Source organism: Solanum dulcamara, chromosome 7, assembly GCF_947179165.1.
Source record: "Solanum dulcamara chromosome 7, daSolDulc1.2, whole genome shotgun sequence".
Lineage (NCBI taxonomy): Eukaryota > Viridiplantae > Streptophyta > Magnoliopsida > Solanales > Solanaceae > Solanum > Solanum dulcamara.
Window position 1 is genome coordinate 32,365,598 of NC_077243.1, and position 18,483 is coordinate 32,384,080.

Consider the following 18,483-nt stretch of genomic DNA (forward strand, 5'->3'; position numbering starts at 1 on the left):
TCAATCAACAACTTCATCCTTGGAAGTTTTTCTTCCCCTTTCTAATACAACAACTTCACATCCATTGTACAAAAAAAGAACTGGATGTGCGAGAATCCCATGAAGGATATACAAGAAAAAAAATAGAATTGAGCTTTTGTTTTTTGAACAAAAGTTCCTACCTAGAAAAAGAAAGAAATTGCACCTCAGACGAATCGAAATTGCATAAGCAGCCTAACAGATTTAAGTTTTTCACCCTTCTTGTCATAGAGAGGGACTGCTCGGATTCCAGGTCTCAACTCTGAGACAGGCAAACATGTCTGACCTCCAAAATCATCCTTATCTGACATGTCATATTCTCGTACTTCAATCCGAAGCAAAGCCAGCTCTGGCACTGTCAAGGGGAATTTAAACTCTTCTCCCCATATAGGACCCCAATCATCCTCTATTATCCTGGTCCTTCTCTTTGTAGCATCTGCTGGAACTCCAATTATATATAGCTGCCATTCACATTCATTGAGGGTCAACAAAGCTTTCAAAATTTCCTGAAACTTCCTTTAATATAAAGCAAAAAGGCGAAACACTATTCTGCCTAGTGCAAAGGCAACCAGAGAAAGAATACAAGCAGGCTATAAATTATTATACATAAAGAAAAGAGGATGACACAAGTCACAACAGGGCATGAGATCAGGGTGATCAACAAAGTTCTCTTCAGGTCATCTTTTGAGTATGAGTGTGTATAGTACATTTTGTTAATTACAGCAATTATACCTAACTCACTTGTCATGACTATTATGTTGGCCTCAAACCAACAATTAATCCAATGGTCCGCCACTTGTTTCAGTTCCATTAAAAGATGCTTTGGCTCCAAATTTAAAGTTTAAAGTTGATCTTGCAACTTAAATGATATGCACACTTGTTTTTTTCCTTTTAAAGTATAAAGTAGTACATGTCATTTAAAAACCAGGCATTAGATATTTGATAAGTGGTAGTAAGTAATGTAGCAACTATCCAATGAATGAACTATTGATTGAGGCCACAACTCCCATATTGCGCGAGCTACTTGATTTTATCAATATATCACTTCGAGACACTCAAGGGAAGAAAAACTGGTTTGAATATATCACTGGAGGCGCTCAAGGAAACATCTGGTTAGATCTAACCAACACCTGGCCATCCAAGACATGGTTAGCTATGATGTGTACTTAATTAGGCAATAAGATGAGTCACACCAAATGGCGCCATCAATATAGCCTTGCTAACCTTTGTGTAGAAGTCTGGGGGAGAAAAGGCATCAAAGTGCGTGTGGCTGAAATCCATGCGCCATCCATCTCCCAAGTATACTCTGACCTGCAAAAAGATCATACTTCTTGGAATTATCATCACATATGCTTCAAGTTTGTTATGATCTCCACATCACACATTTCATTTACCCTTAAAGTTTTCTTCACCGGCAATGTCACTTTGGGATCAAATAATTCATTATGTGGTCCTCTTTCCATGAGAAAACCAGGCTTTCGTACATAGCCACAGCCCCCGTTAGACCTAAACATCCCATGCATAATCCAGAGTGATTTCCCATATCCCTATCATATGCAATTAAAATAGCAATTAGACAGAATATAATGAATCAAATTGATAAGAAATTACTAACAGCAATCAGCATGGGCAGAATCATCTGTTACATCATATTCGCATTCATTTGTTTTCTATTTTTTACAAAAAGTTTGATCAATGGTCTGCAGAGAAATGGAGAATACTCAGAAAGCTAAATAGTATCCATTGGTCAGCTCAAAATGTATTTGTTCAATTTGATGTCAATTTTGTGATAATACATGATAGACCAGCCTGCCCAAGAACTGCCAACAGAGCGTTACTGATCCCTGATATTAGTACATACGAAAATGTATCCACATAATCCTTGTCTGTATGAAAAAATCCTAATTTAATCCTATGTATTCTATTCATCACCTTATAATTTTTGAGTAATTTTTTTATAAAGTGACCAGAAACAACCCTCCAAGGGAGAGATTAAAGAAAGAAAAGGTACAAAATCCAAAAAGTTGCAGAACAGAAGAAAATGATAACAGGGATTATTAAACATTGTGGTACAGGGTAGAGTGAAATGATAGAACGGGGATTTCTTAAGTATTGTGACACAAGGAGCAAGAGAAATTGTGAAAGTTAAAAAAAGTACCACACACAAGGGCAGAAATAAACTCGGGGAGAAGAATATGGATGCACCAGTTACCTGCATGTTAAATGCAACCATCTGAGCTCCATGCATCCAACCAATCATAGGTTTAAAATTTGAGGAGGTGACTCGTGTTCCCTTGGGAAACACCCTCAAAATATTCCTTTGAGTGAACCTAGCAAATGGAAGAAGCAGAGGAAAACTCAAATGGTGAATAGGGTAGACGATTGAGTAGTCTCATCAGTGGTTGCAATTTATTTGGTAAAGAACTAAATACCTGACCAAATCCTTTCCATGATTTGTTGCAGCTTTTTCAAGTGCATGTTCATCCAAACTTAAACGATTGAATTTAATAACCTCATCTGTTAGTACACGCTTCACCCCATGTTTTGCCTTCCCAGCATGAATTGCTATCAAATGCTTGTACTGGGGTGCTCCTAGCTGGGATGATTGGTTGTTGGAGGTCTCATTATCTTCATCGTCTTGATCAGTATCACTCTGAGAAATTCCAGAAAAAATGACTAGCATGCCAAAAGAAAGATATTAAAGAGATTGTTCCAATGCTACTTTACCCTCTCATCAGTTTCATGTCCTTCGTCTAAGATTTTTGAAGTATCCTTGACCAGTAAGTCTTGCAGTGAATTCCTCGTTGAAGAATCACTTTCTCTATTTCTTTGATGCTTAATCTCTTGAGGTGTTTGTGAATGCCTCGAGCCACATTCTGCCTTCCCAGCATTAATTGCTACCATGCGCTTGTACTGAGGTGCTCCTTGCTGGGATGACCGACAGTCAAAATGATCACTTCCTAGGTCATCTTGATCTATATCACTCTGAAAAATACCAGAGATAAGAAGATTAGATTGCCAAAAGAAGATATCAGAGAGAATCTCATGTTGTTTAATTTACCCTCTCATGAGCTTCATGTTTTGCTTTAATTTCTGAAGTCTCCTTCACCACTAGGTCCTTTCCAACTGAATCGTTTCTCTCCAGAGATGCACTTTCTCTGTCTTTCTGATGCTTTGACTCAACATATTCTTTGGGCGGCTTGGGAGAAAGTGGAGTTCCATTCTTATGCTCTTCAGGTATTTGCGCATGCTTCAAGTCATAATTTGCCTTTCCAGCATGCATTGCTACCATGCGCTTGTACTGAGGTGCTCCTAGCTGGGATGATCGATGGATTGAGGGATCATTATCTTTATCATCTTGATCCATAACTTTCTGGAAATGCCAGAAAAAAAGTAGATTAGCATTCGAAAAGAAACATATAGTTTTAACGTTGTTTGATGACATTTACCTTCTCATCAGCTTCATGTTCTTGGCCTGTAATTTCTGATGTATCCTTGACCAAAAAGTCCCTTTCAACTGAATCTTTCCTCACCATAGTTGCATTTTCTTTGTCTCTGGCATGCTTCAGGTCAGGATCTTCTCTGGGTGATTTGGTAGCATGAACTATTTGATGCTTGAGCTCTTCTGGTATTAATTCATTTTTCAATTCACTTTTGGCCTTCCCAGCATGAATTGCTATCAGACGCTTGTACTGAGGTGCTCCTTGCTGGGATGATTGGTAGTTGGAGGTATCACCATCTTTATCATCTTGATCAGTATCACTCTGAAAATATGCCAGTTAAGAAAAGGAGATTATCCTACTGAAAGAAAGAGAGAGTGAAAGACTGTTTTAGCATTGTTTTACCCTATAATCAGCTTCATGTCCTTCTGTTGTAACTTCTGAAGTCTCCTTGACCAAAATGTCCCCTTCAACTGAATCTTTCTTCGCAGGAGATGCACTTTCTATGTCTCGGTGATGCTTCGACTCAAGATATTCTTTGGGTGGTTTGGTAGAAAGAATAATCCGATGCTTAAGCTCTTCAGGTGAAGGAAATTCCTCTAAGCATTCTGACCGAGGAAAATACAGCATCTCCCCAAAGACTTGGATAACCGTCTAGAAGAAGAAAATGGGGTGCATGAGGGGGAAGAAATTAAGAGTAGAGTAAACATTATATATAATCTGAAAAAATGTTGACAAAAAAGGGCAACCAACTCTAACCTCTGCAACTTTTGCTTGAAGGTCTGGCGTCAAGTGGTCTTCCAATGTAATTATTACAGGATAAGGAGATTTAATAAATGCATGGTCCCTAATGGACCTTAAGCATGTAAGGAGCGGCACGGGCGTTGTCAGGGTCCTGGAAATGATCATAATTGGCATTCTCATCAAAACTCATTAATTTCAAGTGTTATTCAGATATTGTATCCTAGTTGAATACTATAATAACAATAAGTGATAATGGATAAATTACTCTTAAAATTAAGAAGTACTTCAAAGGATTCGCTATTAGATAATATGCTTTTCATCTCTGGTAAGATGACTTTGAAGAGTTTAATAATCTATAGAAGAAATCTATTCAAACACAAACATCTAAATAAGATAAACTGTTCCATCCACAATCACCTGAATGATAATTAACTTCCAGTCATCTTCAACCTTTTTTGGTTGTAATTAAGTTGAGGTAAGTGGATCACACTAAATATCAACACTTGCGGGGTTTGTGGATGAGTATGAAGATCTCCAGAGGTTGTACTGCACTTATTGCTTCTATAAGTCATATATCTCTTAACTAGTACTTTAAAACTTAGTAAAGGAGCATATCATACCTTCCATGAAGAACATGCACATTATCTTTTGCTGAATTTGGCCATAAATCCAGCTCTATTCCCCGCACACCTTTTTCCAGAGCTCTAATGATTGGAATTTCACTACAATCGCTGCTCAGTTGATTTCCAGTAAGGTAGGAATTGTGACCTGTATAAATGAAATAATGTTGCAATGGAGCATTCATATCATGATGTACCTGGAATGACATAAGTTGTCAAAGTAAATCTACACATCTCTACATGTAATTTTCTAGTCACTTCTGCATAAACAGCAAATGCACATGGCACAAGGAATTCAAAACTTGAAATCACTAACCCCGATGATTTAAAAGTTAAAAAGAAGGGTGTTAATAAAGTTCATGCGCAATACTGCAAAATTTGTACACCTTTAATGTCAACCTTTTCATTTCTACACCTAAAAAAAGGCGCAAGCCTCAAGATAGACAAATTCCTCCTTGTCGAATTAAGAACTTGCTCCGTGTAGGGAAAGAAACTTATAGATGTATGCAGGGTTGGGTTTTCAAAGAGTCCTAACAAGAATTCAGTGTCTAAGATGTTCTGGCCTTTTTCACCAAAAATACATAGAAATGCTCATTCTTTCACTTTTGCAATACCATCTCTATATAAACCGTACCTCCGTAACTCTTTTTCTCAAGATATAGTTTCTGTTGTTTCAATAGACATATTCCCTCTTGTCCCCCTTGAAAGAGGAAATGGGCCCGAGATCAAAGTCCGATTCTCTTATTAATCACTTACTTACTCTCTCGTACGATTTAACTCTCAAGCCACAAGGAAGTCATTGAATGCACACATCCATCCCTTAGTGATCAAGTGGACAAACAAACGAGAAAGAAAAGTAATTCCATTAGTTTCTATTCATCATTTGACCATCATTCACACCTAACCTAGGACAACCATGTTGCTTGGGACCAGTAGGGTCAATTAGCACCATAGAGCAGAGAGGGGAATGGCCGCCAGGGTGGGATTTTAGAGAGTCATTTTGTAAAGCTTTCAAGTTCATTTCCCTACTATATTCTTCCTTTTATATATGTTTTTACTTCGGGATAATGTAGCGAGTATTGATTAAGTATCGGAATTGATCACCACCCATGCAAGAATCTTCAACTTAACCTGGCCTGAGAGCAACCCCTAGGGAAGTTGCTTCAACCACTTCATTCAATCGAGCTAAAGCAAACACCAGCATTTCATCCCTTGGGAGATCCGTTTGTCAACAAATGGCATTGCACTTCACCACTCCCCTTACAGGGGAGTGCAACCTTTCATGGCATTACTCAGTGACGACCATTGGCACAGGCAGGATTTTCAAAACACAGAAGAAGTCGAAGAGGGTTCAACATCTATTACATATAGATAACAAATAATGCTAACCATGTTTCAACCGTGTAATAACCCCTTCAATAATTTCCCTTATAGTGTCTAAAGTTAGTCATTTTCTCGACGAAATGCACATTTTTCATTACATTAACACACAGCAGTCAAATTAGTAGTACAAACAATTTTACCTTGCTAAAACTAGAATCACAACATAACCCAATCAAAGCATCTTTCCAAAAAAAAATTAAAAAATGAATAGGAGATAAACCTGGGATTTGATAGGGGCATTGAGATCATCCTGAAATAGATAATAGAAGAAATCTTCGAGTTCAAAAGAATGTGCATTCTTAGTGTACTTGGTGAGATGATGCCGGCGATTAACAACTTCTTGTATAATTTGTTCAGCATCATTAATGGTGCATCCTTTTTCACCCTGATACTCAACCATAAACCGACCCAATTGATCCCCTGTCATGTGGCTCCCTTTTTCGGTATATAACGAAAATGCATTGCTGACATCCGGCGGGGGACCCGTCTCGCTGATCTTGAACTTTCTATTAAAACATCCCAACACTTTGTAATAATTGTAACTCCCCATTTTTACAACTATTGATAATTCAAATCATTGTTTTTCAATCTAATTAAATTGGCTTTTGTTTTGGATCATGCTTGTTGAGGAGAGTGAATTAAAAAGAAATTTTTATTTATTTATTTTTTAATTTATACAATTATAAGGAAAATGAAAAAATGTAAACGTAGAAAATTGATTGAGGAGAAGGAAGACTTTGAAGGGGCGTTGGAGCAAAATTTGAGGAGTATAGGAAGGTGTTGTGGTTGAAGACGACGTTTACATATACTGAAATAAATAAATGTAACTGTTGAAAAAAATAAAAGACCACACCGGTTTGCAATAGAATGCTCCATCCCGCCATTTATTTTTCATTTTGGTTTCCTCCTCTCTCCTTTCTAAGTATTGTTTTTTTTAATGTTTGAATTTATTTTTTTTATATAGAAATAGTTGTGCAAGGCAATTTGTGTGCTGCACTTACCAATAACTCATATTCATTTGCATTGAATGAAGGTCTAAATTCGAATAGTTTAGACATTAGATCATTAAATATATTTATTTTTATTAAAATTGGAAGTATTTAATTGGTCTAAATAGATCTTAATTATTAAGATTCAGAATAGAATTTTAATATCTTGGTTTAAGTCATCGATGGTCCCTTAAAATTGTTCGCATACTTTACTTACATATCTTAATTAGGACTAGTACTTATTGAACATCTAAAATACTCAAAATGTGTATCTATTAAACACAAAATGTTGATGTGGCAAAAACGTTTATCTCACGGATAGTAAGCGCGTGAATAGATGCAAATAATATTTTATTTTTTATTTCTTATAAAAAGCTTGTACTTTTTTTTCTTTTATTCGTCTTCTTCCCCCATTTTCTTTTTTTGATCAAACTTCTGCACTTTTTTCCCCATCTTCTTCCCCAATTTTCAGTTCTCAAGCTTCTTACCCCATTTTCAGTTCTCAAACTTCTTCCTTTTTTTTGATTCTTCGTTATTTGTTTTTCATTTTGTATGGCAAAAAAAACGAAATCTATTGATGATTGAATTTGTAAGAAGAACTGAATCTACGGATACTTTACAACTTAATTCACTATTTTTATTAGGCTAAATCCCCATAGTCTATAATAATAAGAAGAAAAGTTGATATCATCGATGAAGGCGAGAACAAGGGAGACAACGCCGACGGGGAGAAGAAGAAGAAGAAAGGCCAAAGGGTTAGGTGGATTGGATTTGGGGCCGGGAGGGTTGGTGGGGAGGCATTTCCCTTTTTCTTCTTTTTGTTGATTAACTTTTTGAATTATTAATGATTGAAAATTGTTTTTCATTTTTTAAACTGAAAATTCTTTTTTATTGTTAGATTGGACCCACGTGCCACATGTCGTATTTTTATTTATCACTTTTTCAAAACACAATGTGTGGGTTACACTCACATTATTTTTTAAGGTAGTTGTCATTTCGTGTTCAATAGATACATATTTGTTAATGTTAGAGTGTCTAATAGGTATTAGTCTTAATTAAGGTGTGTAAGTGAATAGTGCAGACAATTTTAAATGGTTGGCGATGACTTTAGCCTAATATCTTTAAGATGTATTTTTGTGTGGATAATATTCACCATCACTCTATCCACAATCACCAGTCACTACCACTAATCACTTCTTCCATCACAATCACTACCACCACCACCACCATTGTCAACCACCATTATTGTCGTTTACCACCAGCCACATCTGCTAGCACAATCACCATCGTTGCTAACCACTATTGTCAGCTGCTACCACATTTATCTTCTTCATCATTATAATTATATCAATTTTCATCACCACCATCATCTCTGTAGATGTCGCCACCTCCATCACCACTACCATCATTACAATCAATTTCTACTACCAGCAAACTGCGCTATCACAACTAGCATCGCCGCCCGCTATCACCATACATTCTTTGATCACCATCACCACTGTCGTTACCTCCACCACTATTATAAGCCACTACCATCACTGTGGTCAATATCTACTACCAACAACCTTCATCACATAACTAGCACCGCCGTCAACTACCACAAAAGCATTATCAACCAACACACACTTCAGTCACCATCAATTAATAACATCAATCAATTTCGTCATTACAATCACCAACACCACAATCAATAGCCACCATTATGACAGTCACCACAACACTAATCACCTCCACCGTCACAGTTATCACCACCATTATTACTAGCCACTAACAACAACTATTAACATCACTACAAACTATCTCCACTATCACTAGCAACCACAAGTTTTTTTAAAAAAAGAATATTTAATTAATTTTTATTTGAATTGTATTTTTATTATATATAAACAAATTATGCACATTCATATGTTGAAAAACAAATAGTTTTAATCATTTAGTGTTTAGATATTGAGACGAAATCTAGATCATTAGTTGTGCATTCAGATTCAAACGTCTAAATCTTAATGAAAATAAATGAGTTAAATTAAATTATAGAATGAGAAGAACCAATTAATATAATTGTGAGGATCCAAAATTCAAGAGTCGTGATGACATATATACTAATCACACCAATCGATAGGTCAGTCTCTTATTGATTCAATCTTTAAAAATAACGCAAAAGTAAAGCAATTTAAGAACCGAATAGGTCATAAAACCAATATTTATTATTTTTAAAACGTTGTAATTTAATTATGTGAGGGCACATCTCTCTTGAAAAGTGAGGGCACATAGATGGATTGAACTTGGTAACCTATTCCACTTTTTTGCTTGAAGTGTCACTACAAAAAAAAGGTCAATTTGTGGGGGTCAAAAGAACAAATTACGGGGGTTAAAAAAAACCCGTTATTCATTGTCCTGGCAGTTTTCAAGACCCCTGCAGTTACGTTTGTCACGATTAATTTTTGGAGGTTTTGGAGAAACCGCTGCAAACAATTTAGGTGGTCATTTTGCGGCAGTTTTAATCCCCATAGTTACTTTTTTAGAATTTTTAATACTCCATTATGCGGGGATAATGACCTCCTCAATTGTTTAGGCTATACCCTCAGTAATTGTTAGCATTATTAGCTTTTTTAAAAAACTTTTTTTATTTTATATAATAGATCACAAGTCACACAAATTTTAGGGTAATTGATAAATTAAGATATACATTCATACTAGCATTTGAACACATACAAATAGATTCCAATAAAGGCAGGTAATATAGTCGTGCCCAGAGTCTACTTAGATAAAATTAAAACTAAAGTTACAGCTGATCTTCATTGTACCCGATAATTCAATTTACTGCACAATCTACTGATATTAGGAATTCAAAGTCCAAAAATATTGTGATCTCCACTAAACGCAGACTAGTCGTTACCTTTCCGTCCTTATGTATCATTGTAACTAAGCTTTTGAGTTATAACACATCTAGGTTGAGTAGCTACACCAAAACCAGCTTGCAACAAATGACTTACCACAACAGGCATATTCATGGTCACGGAGTGTGTCGAGGCCTTGGCATCCTAGAGTCGTCGTCATTTTAGGCATAAAATTTAAGGTTCGAGCAGTAGGCAGGCTCCAGAAGATGAGAGTGTTGTTGCAATGAAGAAATTGATCAACCCACAAGTCATGTAAACAACTAGCAAATGACCACATTATGATTTGGACAAATGTGTCCGACTCCATGAACTCTATATGACACCCTTTCAATTCCTTCCTTGCAATGTTGTGTCAAAGTTGACATTACACCTCACGAACACTCGATGTTTAGAATATGACTGAGAACGTATTAGGTCCAAGCAATCATTCAGCATCTCTCTAAATACTTTCCCCTTTTTTGAGTTGTCCCTGAAGATGCTTGGCAATTCTTGAAGAATGATATGGAACATAATCATCCTAAAAAAACAAAATCAATAATTATGCAATGAGATTGGAAAAAAAGGACCTGAATAATAAGAAAGACAATAATCACAAAGAACTGCATAACTCATTTGAGACAATTCTTTAGAACAGTGCACTGATAACACCAATTGTATTGGCCAAACAGATACACCTTAGAATCATCTAATATGCTTCATTTACAATGTGATCTCAATTAGTTTTTCTCGAGTAAAGTAGGTAGGTGTTTAATTCCGATAGACCTTCGTCTCAAGGGAAAAAGAATTAATAGAAGAAAAGAAGTCATCAAAATATAAGATGAGCAGATCAGTAAGACCACAATTCAATACTAGAATCTTACAAGGACTTCACAAAACCATTGAGGAACCTTGTTTTAATATTCTAACGACTCATAACTTCATTGAAGTTAAAGCAATAACCAACTATTCACTTAGAAATTTTTTAAAATTTTCTACATAACCAAAGCCTATAAATAATTTAATTTGACAAACACGAGGTGACATCGGGAATTCCTTTCTACATATACAACTTGTAGATTGTGGCTAAACCATTAAAAAATCACTCTCTGTCACTTGACCCTCTCTGCAAGCAAATTTAAGCATCTGATACTGCAAAATAATCTACATGATCAGTGCAGTCTAAAGTCTAAAATAAATAAAAACAAACAAAGCGAAGGATCATGGCTTAAGCATACCTTCCTATACTGGAGACTAGAAGCTTCTCAATAAAATTCTGGGTCAACTTTCTTCATTTTATTGTACTCATCTACATCAACAACACTCTGTCTGTTTCCTGTATACATCATATAATGTTGTTTGGTTAAAAATTGACAAATGACAAATAATAGAGGTAAGGAAATTAGGTCAACTTTACCATATATACAACTGCATCATAATCCCAAACTTCCAAAGTGCCAGAAGAAAAAATAAGATTATCAATGAAGGTCAATGACATTTCCAACACAAGGGCAAGGGCATTGAGTTTGTCCTGAAAAAGCACAGCCGATGATGCAGAGGCCACACTTTGCCAATTCTAAGGCTAGGTCTCTGCCTCAAAACCTAGGATAAAAATGGGAGAAAATATCCAAAAGCCCCCCTAACCTATATCCGGATTTCCAACTACAACTCTAACTTCACGGGAGTCCTATTACCCTCCTAGAGTGTTTAAAACTAAAATTGTTATCTCCCTAAATGCTTAGCTGGCAAGGTGAGTGTATTTCAGAGTGAGCAAAAAAAAAACAAATATTAAAACTTTATTTTCAATATCTCTTTTCATAAATATATGTATTTTAATTATTATTTTTAATTTATTGTCTTTCTTCTTCATAGCAACAAAGACCAAATTCCTTCACCATTCACCATCTCTAAATCGCCACTGTCACCACCATCTTCACCGTTGTTGATTTCACACGAGTTTTTAAACTCTCGTGTAAAAAGCTTGTAAAATCAATCAAATCAATTATAGATAAAATGACATGTATTTATATCACCCTAGAAGGATTTGATCAGATTTGAAAAAAATCAAATTGGGTTTACATCAAATCCAATTGAACCCCAAAAGAGAATTTTTTTCTTTTCTCAAATCTCAATCAATCAACTACATCTCAGGATCCACATGTTATCAATCTCATTAATTGTTCAATCGATGGTGAATAACTTTTTTCTCTTCAAATTTGACGCCGCTGACAATGACATGAAATGCATCATCGGCTCTTCCTCATCTTCCCTAAGAGGAGTACTCGTCTCAGTTGACCTCCATTAATGGCAATCCCACTCCTCCATTCGTCCTCTCTCTTTCCTTCTCCCTCACTTTTTTTTAGTTTGTCGTTCAGGTTCTCTGGCGAGCAAAGCTTGAATATCGCACGACGAGCTCTACCATCACTATTCATCTTTGTTCCTCACAAGCCAACTCCGATGGACGTTGATGTTTACATTAATGGTGCAATTACTTTAGGGATTTGAATAAATGGGGGAAATATAGGAGAAAGGGGAAAAATTATTTAAAAAAACTTTTAAAAAATAAATTAATCAAATTTCCACATGCCAAATGCGTGCAATTCACTGGTCAACATAGATGTGGTTGTGGCTTTTTAAGGGTGTAATTATTTCAGTTTTAAATAGTTCGGGGGGGTGTAATAGGACTCCCATAAAATTAAGGTGTGTAGTTAAAAATTTGGATATAGATTAGGGGGCTTTTGGCTATTTTCTCATAAACATGGTATGATATTGTAGCCTCTTTATGTAAGGTATGATGTTGTAGGATTCTTCAACATAGTGTCTATCCTAGGCAAAGTTCTTATGATCAAGACTTAAAAAAGAAAAAAAGATGGGAGAAATGTAGTTCTCATTGAAAAGATCTAGTTAGTAATTGCAGAAACTCTGCTATACAAGACCATGAAATATGGGAATGTCCCCTTTGAATAACCAAAGCAAAAGATTCTTTCCTCCTTGCAAGTGAAAAAAAGCCTCAACTGCCCTAAAAATCAACAAAATAAGCTTATTGTATGATGATTTTTCCAATTTGGGTCATACAAGTACAGAAAATTCTGCTCTATGATCATACGTATCAGCTCATGCAATGTAATTGCTTTTAGTTTCATATACTCAAATATTTGCTGATCAAGTACACAAACTTGCAAGTGCTTAATTTCCCCAATGTGTTTACTCTGATTGTTCTTTATGTTCATTTTAGTTTAGAAATTATACAACTCTTCTTCATATTAAAAAAGGGGAATGGGAAGAGGGGTGGTTTAGGAGTTGTAATAGTCGGATGTGTAGTTTAGAGCTTCAAATCAGACCTTAATATGTCAAGGTACTACAACAGGACTCAGTACGGTATGTTTTCCCCTCTTCAATCTATATTATTAGCCGAAGTTAATCGGGTTTCTGTTTTGGTGTAGCTCTGCTTGTAATTGTTCTTTTGAAATATCTGGGAATGCACAGGAACTATAGCATCTTAGGCGCTTTAAGTTTTCTAGTTTCCTAATGTAAATTTGTTTTACCACATCATTTGTTGGCTAAGGCAAAAAGTTTAGTCTGTGTTCTAATGCTATAGACAAAAGGTCCTTTCCTTCTCACTGGTTAGTTAAACACTTCTTTTCATCAACTTACTTTATTGAAAGCACAAACTTCCATCCGCCTAAACAATAAAACAGAGTGACATATCCAAGTTTATGATAATACCACCTTCCTAGCAAAACAACGCATTTCATATTTGCTTCATTCTATTCTTTTTTTATGCTTAAATGAACCTCCAATTTAGTCTACCAAATAGTAATGCTATACAGAGTAAAAATCACCCTGACAATGCTTCTATTAACCAAATTTTACCTAAAGATACTAAACTTAAGCAACTAGATACCTGATTGTCGGGGAGCTAGTGAGACTTGTACATAGACATCATCAAAAGTCTCATCCGCCTGTAATCGAACAAATGGAAACCAAATGCCAGATAACTAAACAAATATTCAAAATTTTCTATAATCAACACTAAACAAAGAAACCTACACAAGCAAATATTTTAACCGATATGTACCAATTTTTCAATAAAATTGACACCAAGAAGAAGAAAAGTATACTCACTTGTAGCTTCACATCTACAAAGCGACATAAGACGTTAGGAAGGAGGTTATAAGCTATGGACAAGTACTCATAGAGATGTTTCAAGTGACCTTGAGGTAGGTATACGACAACACTTCCTTTCTTCGGCAACGAAATAACGGTCCAGCACACACATGCCAGTGCTCCATACACACAGATGCCATTGCCGATGGCGGAGTTGACAATGTCAAATCCAAACTTCCCGATGCCACCGATGCCGGTGAATCCAATGATATCGGCGTCGTTGTTTTTTCTCCCATATCATCGTTATCCACAGTATTTAGCTCCATAAGTCAACAAATCATCTTTAAACTCCAGTATTAAGCACACAAAAACCTTAAGATGTTAAATTGAGAGAAATCGCTAAGAGGGAGAAGAGGAGAAGTATGAATGCAAGTGAATGAACACTGAGGAAATGATTTGGGAAAGAAGTTTTGTAAAAAGTTGGGGGAAATGGCAGGAAAAGAAAAAGTCCTCGCGTTGATTTTATGAAAATTTTGTTTTGAAGGTTGCGGCAGTTAATGACCCCCTTAATTGGTAAAAATTGGAGGGGTTATTCAAACCTCCACAATTTGATGTAAATTATGGAGATTATATTAACCTCAACAGTAAATCCCCCGCAATTTGGGGTTTTTTTTGTAGTGTGTGTAGTTGTATTTTTCTTATGTATTAGGTTGTTGAGTCAGTTTTAGGAGCTACGCCATTTTGATAGTGCTATCTTGTTTTGAATTGACACACACTTTGTACGAGAGTAGCCTTCATGTTTAAATTGCTCAAAGAGAAGACGAAAGCTCATCTGATGAAGTGGAAAGCGAAGGAGGGGGACAAAAATACACCCCCTCGAATATTTAGCCCCCGTCAGAAGCAAGGGCAAGGCAAGACAGAGAGCCTCGCGGAGCTATGGCCAGGGCGAAGCTTTCTGCCTCTCGACGAGAAATTAGTGTATCTGAGTAAATTTTTCTCCTTTTCTAGTCCGACTAGGTGGGCTCCAAAGTATTTTTAAAGTCTATAAATACCATACTTGGACATTTTAAATAGAGAGTTCGACCTTGTTGAAGTTAGGAATATTATGGGAACATAGAGAGAAACAAATTCACCTTTAGTTGGGGGCTTTTTTCCAAACTCTATCATTAGATTATTCTCTCATTGTTGTTTACGAATTTTTTTATATAATCAGATAGTAAGTTACTAAAATACCTCATTTTAGGGTTATGTACATTGTATGAACATCTTCTTTTGAGTAGATGATTATTCAGCAGATTCTACCATACATGTTTTGTTCTCTTAATTTTATACTAGACTATTTTGTGTCTTCGGCGATCATAAAGTAAGCGGATAATTACTAGTGAAACTGAGCACAAGAAAGTTAGGAATAGAACGTGGGTTATGGAGAGTAGAGTACATTTACGGATGGAATAGCGGCTAGGACAAAAACATAGCTAGTTGCGTGACACCAATATGGATAGGTGATTATATGACCCTGAAAGACCATGATCTTATTCTCAACCGTGTGATTCAATAATTTGGTAGATATATATCTTAATCATGGTTAACAACCATGACCACCCCTATTGCGACTTCTGATAAAACTAGGAAGCTGTATTTTGAGATCGATCATGCGGTTATGACCGACTCCTATCACTGGCGACCTTTCACTCTAGTTGGTATGAGTATGGGTGCGACAGAGGTTCACCCTTGACCCTCTTCATCTTCAATGCTCAAGGTGACGCCTCAAGTCGAAACTCCCAAAAATCTAATTCTACCTAAGGTCAATAATGCCTTACTGATCCTTCTATTCTAGTCATGTTGTTGAGTCATGAAGTCTTCTAAGATAAATTGCATCTTAACTTTTCCTTCAATGAACGTCTATATGGCAAAGTTTTCCCAAAATAATGTGTCAAACTCCTAAGAGAATGGTGTCACACCCCGGGAGGGTACCCTAGACGTGACCGGCACTTGAAAGTCATTTCTGACCTTCAAGCGAACCACCTGATTCAATCACTCTATTAATCAGTCATATACGCTCAAAAGAAGGCTCAATCATAACATGCTACTTACAATGTGGGGGCCGAAGGTCAAACATGTTTAACTCAACAAAATAAGTATAATAGGACTCCTCAAAATAACAGTCCAACCTCCCCACACTGTAGTCTATGAAGCCTCTATCAAAGTAAAGGAAAAGGCAACAAAACTATACAAGAAAGCTCAACATCCTCCGGAAACAAGGAGGACTCACCAACTAGCTGGGAGTGTATGTGGATCTTCAACGGAGCGCCGGTTGATGATCTCTAGTACCTGTCTCTGCATCATGAAATGATGCAGGCCAAATGGTGTCAGTATATGGAATGTACGAGTATGTAAAATGGCCGGATGAAACAAACATCAAGAAAACATCAACTCAGGATCTCAACTCATACATACATGACAACTCACTCAAGTGTCCTAAGTCTAACAAGAATAGTTTAGACGGGGCTAACTCATAAGCCACTCAACTCAACTGACTCGGAGCCCTATCAAGACCTAAATGAGAGTTTCTCTTATCCGACAACCATCACCTATGAGCCAGTGATAGTACAACAATCAGACGTTGTTGCCACGTCCGTCCATACCTTGCCAGGGCATGAACGCCTCCCTAATCATGGATACCATCGATTAGTCAAGTCCTATCATGTCAGGATAAGTAAATGGGAAACATCTGACTTTAATGGTTCGATCCCATGGGAAGCATCCGACTTTAACGGTTCCATCCCTACCTACGTTGGCGGCGTAGTTTCTAGGGTTCGAGTATAGACTATACTCTTACCCGCTTCGGTGCTCGATACTCCTCTCATGACTCTATGCTCATAAGACTCCCTCCAATCATCTCAAACAAGCCCTCACGGCTAGTTTCATGTGAGTCATTGCCGACTCATCAACTCTATTCTTATTTCAACTCAATTAAGTCATAATGGCAAGTTCCATTTAGGACCTCGTCCACTCGTCAATTGCATCCTCCAATCAACTCAATCAAGCCTCATTTAGTGAAGCATTTAGGACATCTCCTCAAGACTCATCACAACTCTATGGCTTTAGCTCAACAATTCAAGTAGAATAACACATTTAAGGAAATTGACTTACTCGACATAAACACATGGTTAAGGAAATCAACAAAGCATATTAACAAGTCATCTCCATCAACTTATACTAACATGAAGATTTTAGAAACTTCTTAGCTCAACAACCTCAACACATAAAGAATCAAATAAATAGGAGACAAAACTTGTTCAAGCATAATCCATACCAAGAAACTCCATTTTCATGGACATCTAACCTCAAAGCAAGAGTAGGGCACATGGGTGGACTCAACCCATGTTTTGGATAGCCTTACATACCTTAGTGAAGACTTGAAGAAAAACTTGATGTTGGGTCTTCAATGGAGAACTCAAATCTTGAAGCTCTTGGAGCTCTTCTTGTTGGAAATGGAGAAGAAGAAGAAGAGAGAGAGAGAGGAACTCCTAGGGCTTTTTAGAGAGAGAGAGTGGCTGCAAAATATGATCTCAAATGGACTAGGGTGGTACATATATAATTTGGGTAAGTTCCCAAATTGCCCCTCCTCACAAAGTTCTGAAAATAGGCAAAAATGTTCCTGGCGCGATAGTGGTGCGTCGCGCCATTACAGCGCCAGACTGATTACGCCTAAAACCTGCACACCTCGTAGTGGCGCGCCGCACCAAGGACCAAACTACTGAGGCACATTCTTGGCGCGATAGTGGCGCGTCGCGCCCTTACAGCGCCAAGGCCAATATTTTCTGGGTTCTGAAAATTGGCTTGAAAACCCTGCACACCTCGTAGTCGCGCGCTGCACCAGGGGCCAAACTACTGAGGCGTGTTCCTAGCGCGATAGTGGCGCGTCGCGCCACTGTGGCGCCAAGCCCAGTTTTCCAGCAATTGCACCCCAGGCCTGAAAATCCCTGCCGTGCTAGTTCGTCTTAGGATCGTCGTATCTTTCGACTCCGAACTCCAAAAATTACATTCTTGGTGGCGTTGGAAAGAAGACTCGCCGACCTATAATTTAATAGGTCATGGGCCACCCAGATTGTCGTTTTTCAAAAGATAGGGTCGTTAGAAGTCGACCCCTTATGCGAACTCCTTCTCAAACTTAGCCACGACGAATTTTTTGGATTTGATTTGGTCCTAGGGGTCCTTTGTGACCCCACATCATCTCTAACACTTCTCAATTTCTCAGGGACTCGTCTTAACTCATGCAAATGCTCCACAATACTCGAGTTCGACC

At 37.1% G+C, this 18,483-nt stretch overlaps 2 protein-coding genes across 6 annotated transcripts; both read right to left on the bottom strand.

Moving 5' to 3' along the window:
- On the bottom strand, positions 1-7,097 carry LOC129896413 (phosphoinositide phospholipase C 6-like). 2 transcript variants are annotated; one of them, XM_055972309.1, is made up of 12 exons: positions 6,426-7,097; positions 4,823-5,019; positions 4,218-4,353; positions 3,864-4,112; positions 3,468-3,782; positions 3,080-3,334; positions 2,746-3,003; positions 2,451-2,671; positions 2,231-2,348; positions 1,413-1,565; positions 1,243-1,329; positions 1-479 (listed from the first exon to the last, which is right to left on the bottom strand). In XM_055972309.1, the coding sequence occupies exons 1-12, from the start codon at positions 6,753-6,755 to the stop codon at positions 186-188; spliced, it is 2,613 nt and encodes an 870-aa protein (XP_055828284.1). In that variant the 5' UTR covers positions 6,756-7,097; the 3' UTR covers positions 1-185. The 2 variants fall into 2 exon arrangements, with proteins under 2 accessions (XP_055828284.1, XP_055828283.1); XM_055972308.1 differs by having other exon boundaries at positions 3,080-3,391; positions 6,426-7,096.
- A 2,766-nt stretch (positions 7,098-9,863) lies between these two features.
- On the bottom strand, positions 9,864-15,103 carry LOC129896910 (auxin response factor 3-like). Of its 4 annotated transcripts, none has more exons than XR_008768071.1 (4): positions 14,193-15,098; positions 13,972-14,029; positions 11,306-11,403; positions 9,864-10,608 (listed from the first exon to the last, which is right to left on the bottom strand). XR_008768071.1 is itself a non-coding variant. In XM_055972902.1 (4 exons), the coding sequence occupies exons 1-3, from the start codon at positions 14,498-14,500 to the stop codon at positions 11,333-11,335; spliced, it is 348 nt and encodes a 115-aa protein (XP_055828877.1). In that variant the 5' UTR covers positions 14,501-15,103; the 3' UTR covers positions 9,864-10,608; positions 11,306-11,332. The 4 variants fall into 4 exon arrangements, 1 of the variants encoding a protein (XP_055828877.1); XM_055972902.1 differs by having other exon boundaries at positions 14,282-15,103; XR_008768072.1 differs by lacking the exon at positions 13,972-14,029 and having other exon boundaries at positions 14,193-15,097.
- Between the last annotated feature and the right edge of the window lie 3,380 nt (positions 15,104-18,483).

Excerpts from the sequence above, each read along its gene's own strand:
- LOC129896413 (XM_055972308.1), bottom strand. The coding sequence starts at position 6,755 with ATGGGGAGTTACAATTATTACAAAGTGTTGGGATGTTTTAATAGAAAG. Across the intron at positions 3,783-3,863 it reads GACATGAAGCTGATTATAGG|AGTGATACTGATCAAGATGA; the intron begins GTAAAACAATGC and ends GCATATTTTCAG. Across the intron at positions 480-1,242 it reads CCCCAGACTTCTACACAAAG|CTATATATAATTGGAGTTCC; the intron begins GTTAGCAAGGCT and ends TGTGAATGGCAG.
- LOC129896910 (XM_055972902.1), bottom strand. The coding sequence starts at position 14,500 with ATGGAGCTAAATACTGTGGATAACGATGATATGGGAGAAAAAACAACG. Across the intron at positions 14,030-14,281 it reads TGTCGTATACCTACCTCAAG|GCGGATGAGACTTTTGATGA; the intron begins GTCACTTGAAAC and ends GTTCGATTACAG. Across the intron at positions 11,404-13,971 it reads ACTAGCTCCCCGACAATCAG|GAAACAGACAGAGTGTTGTT; the intron begins GTATCTAGTTGC and ends TGATGTATACAG.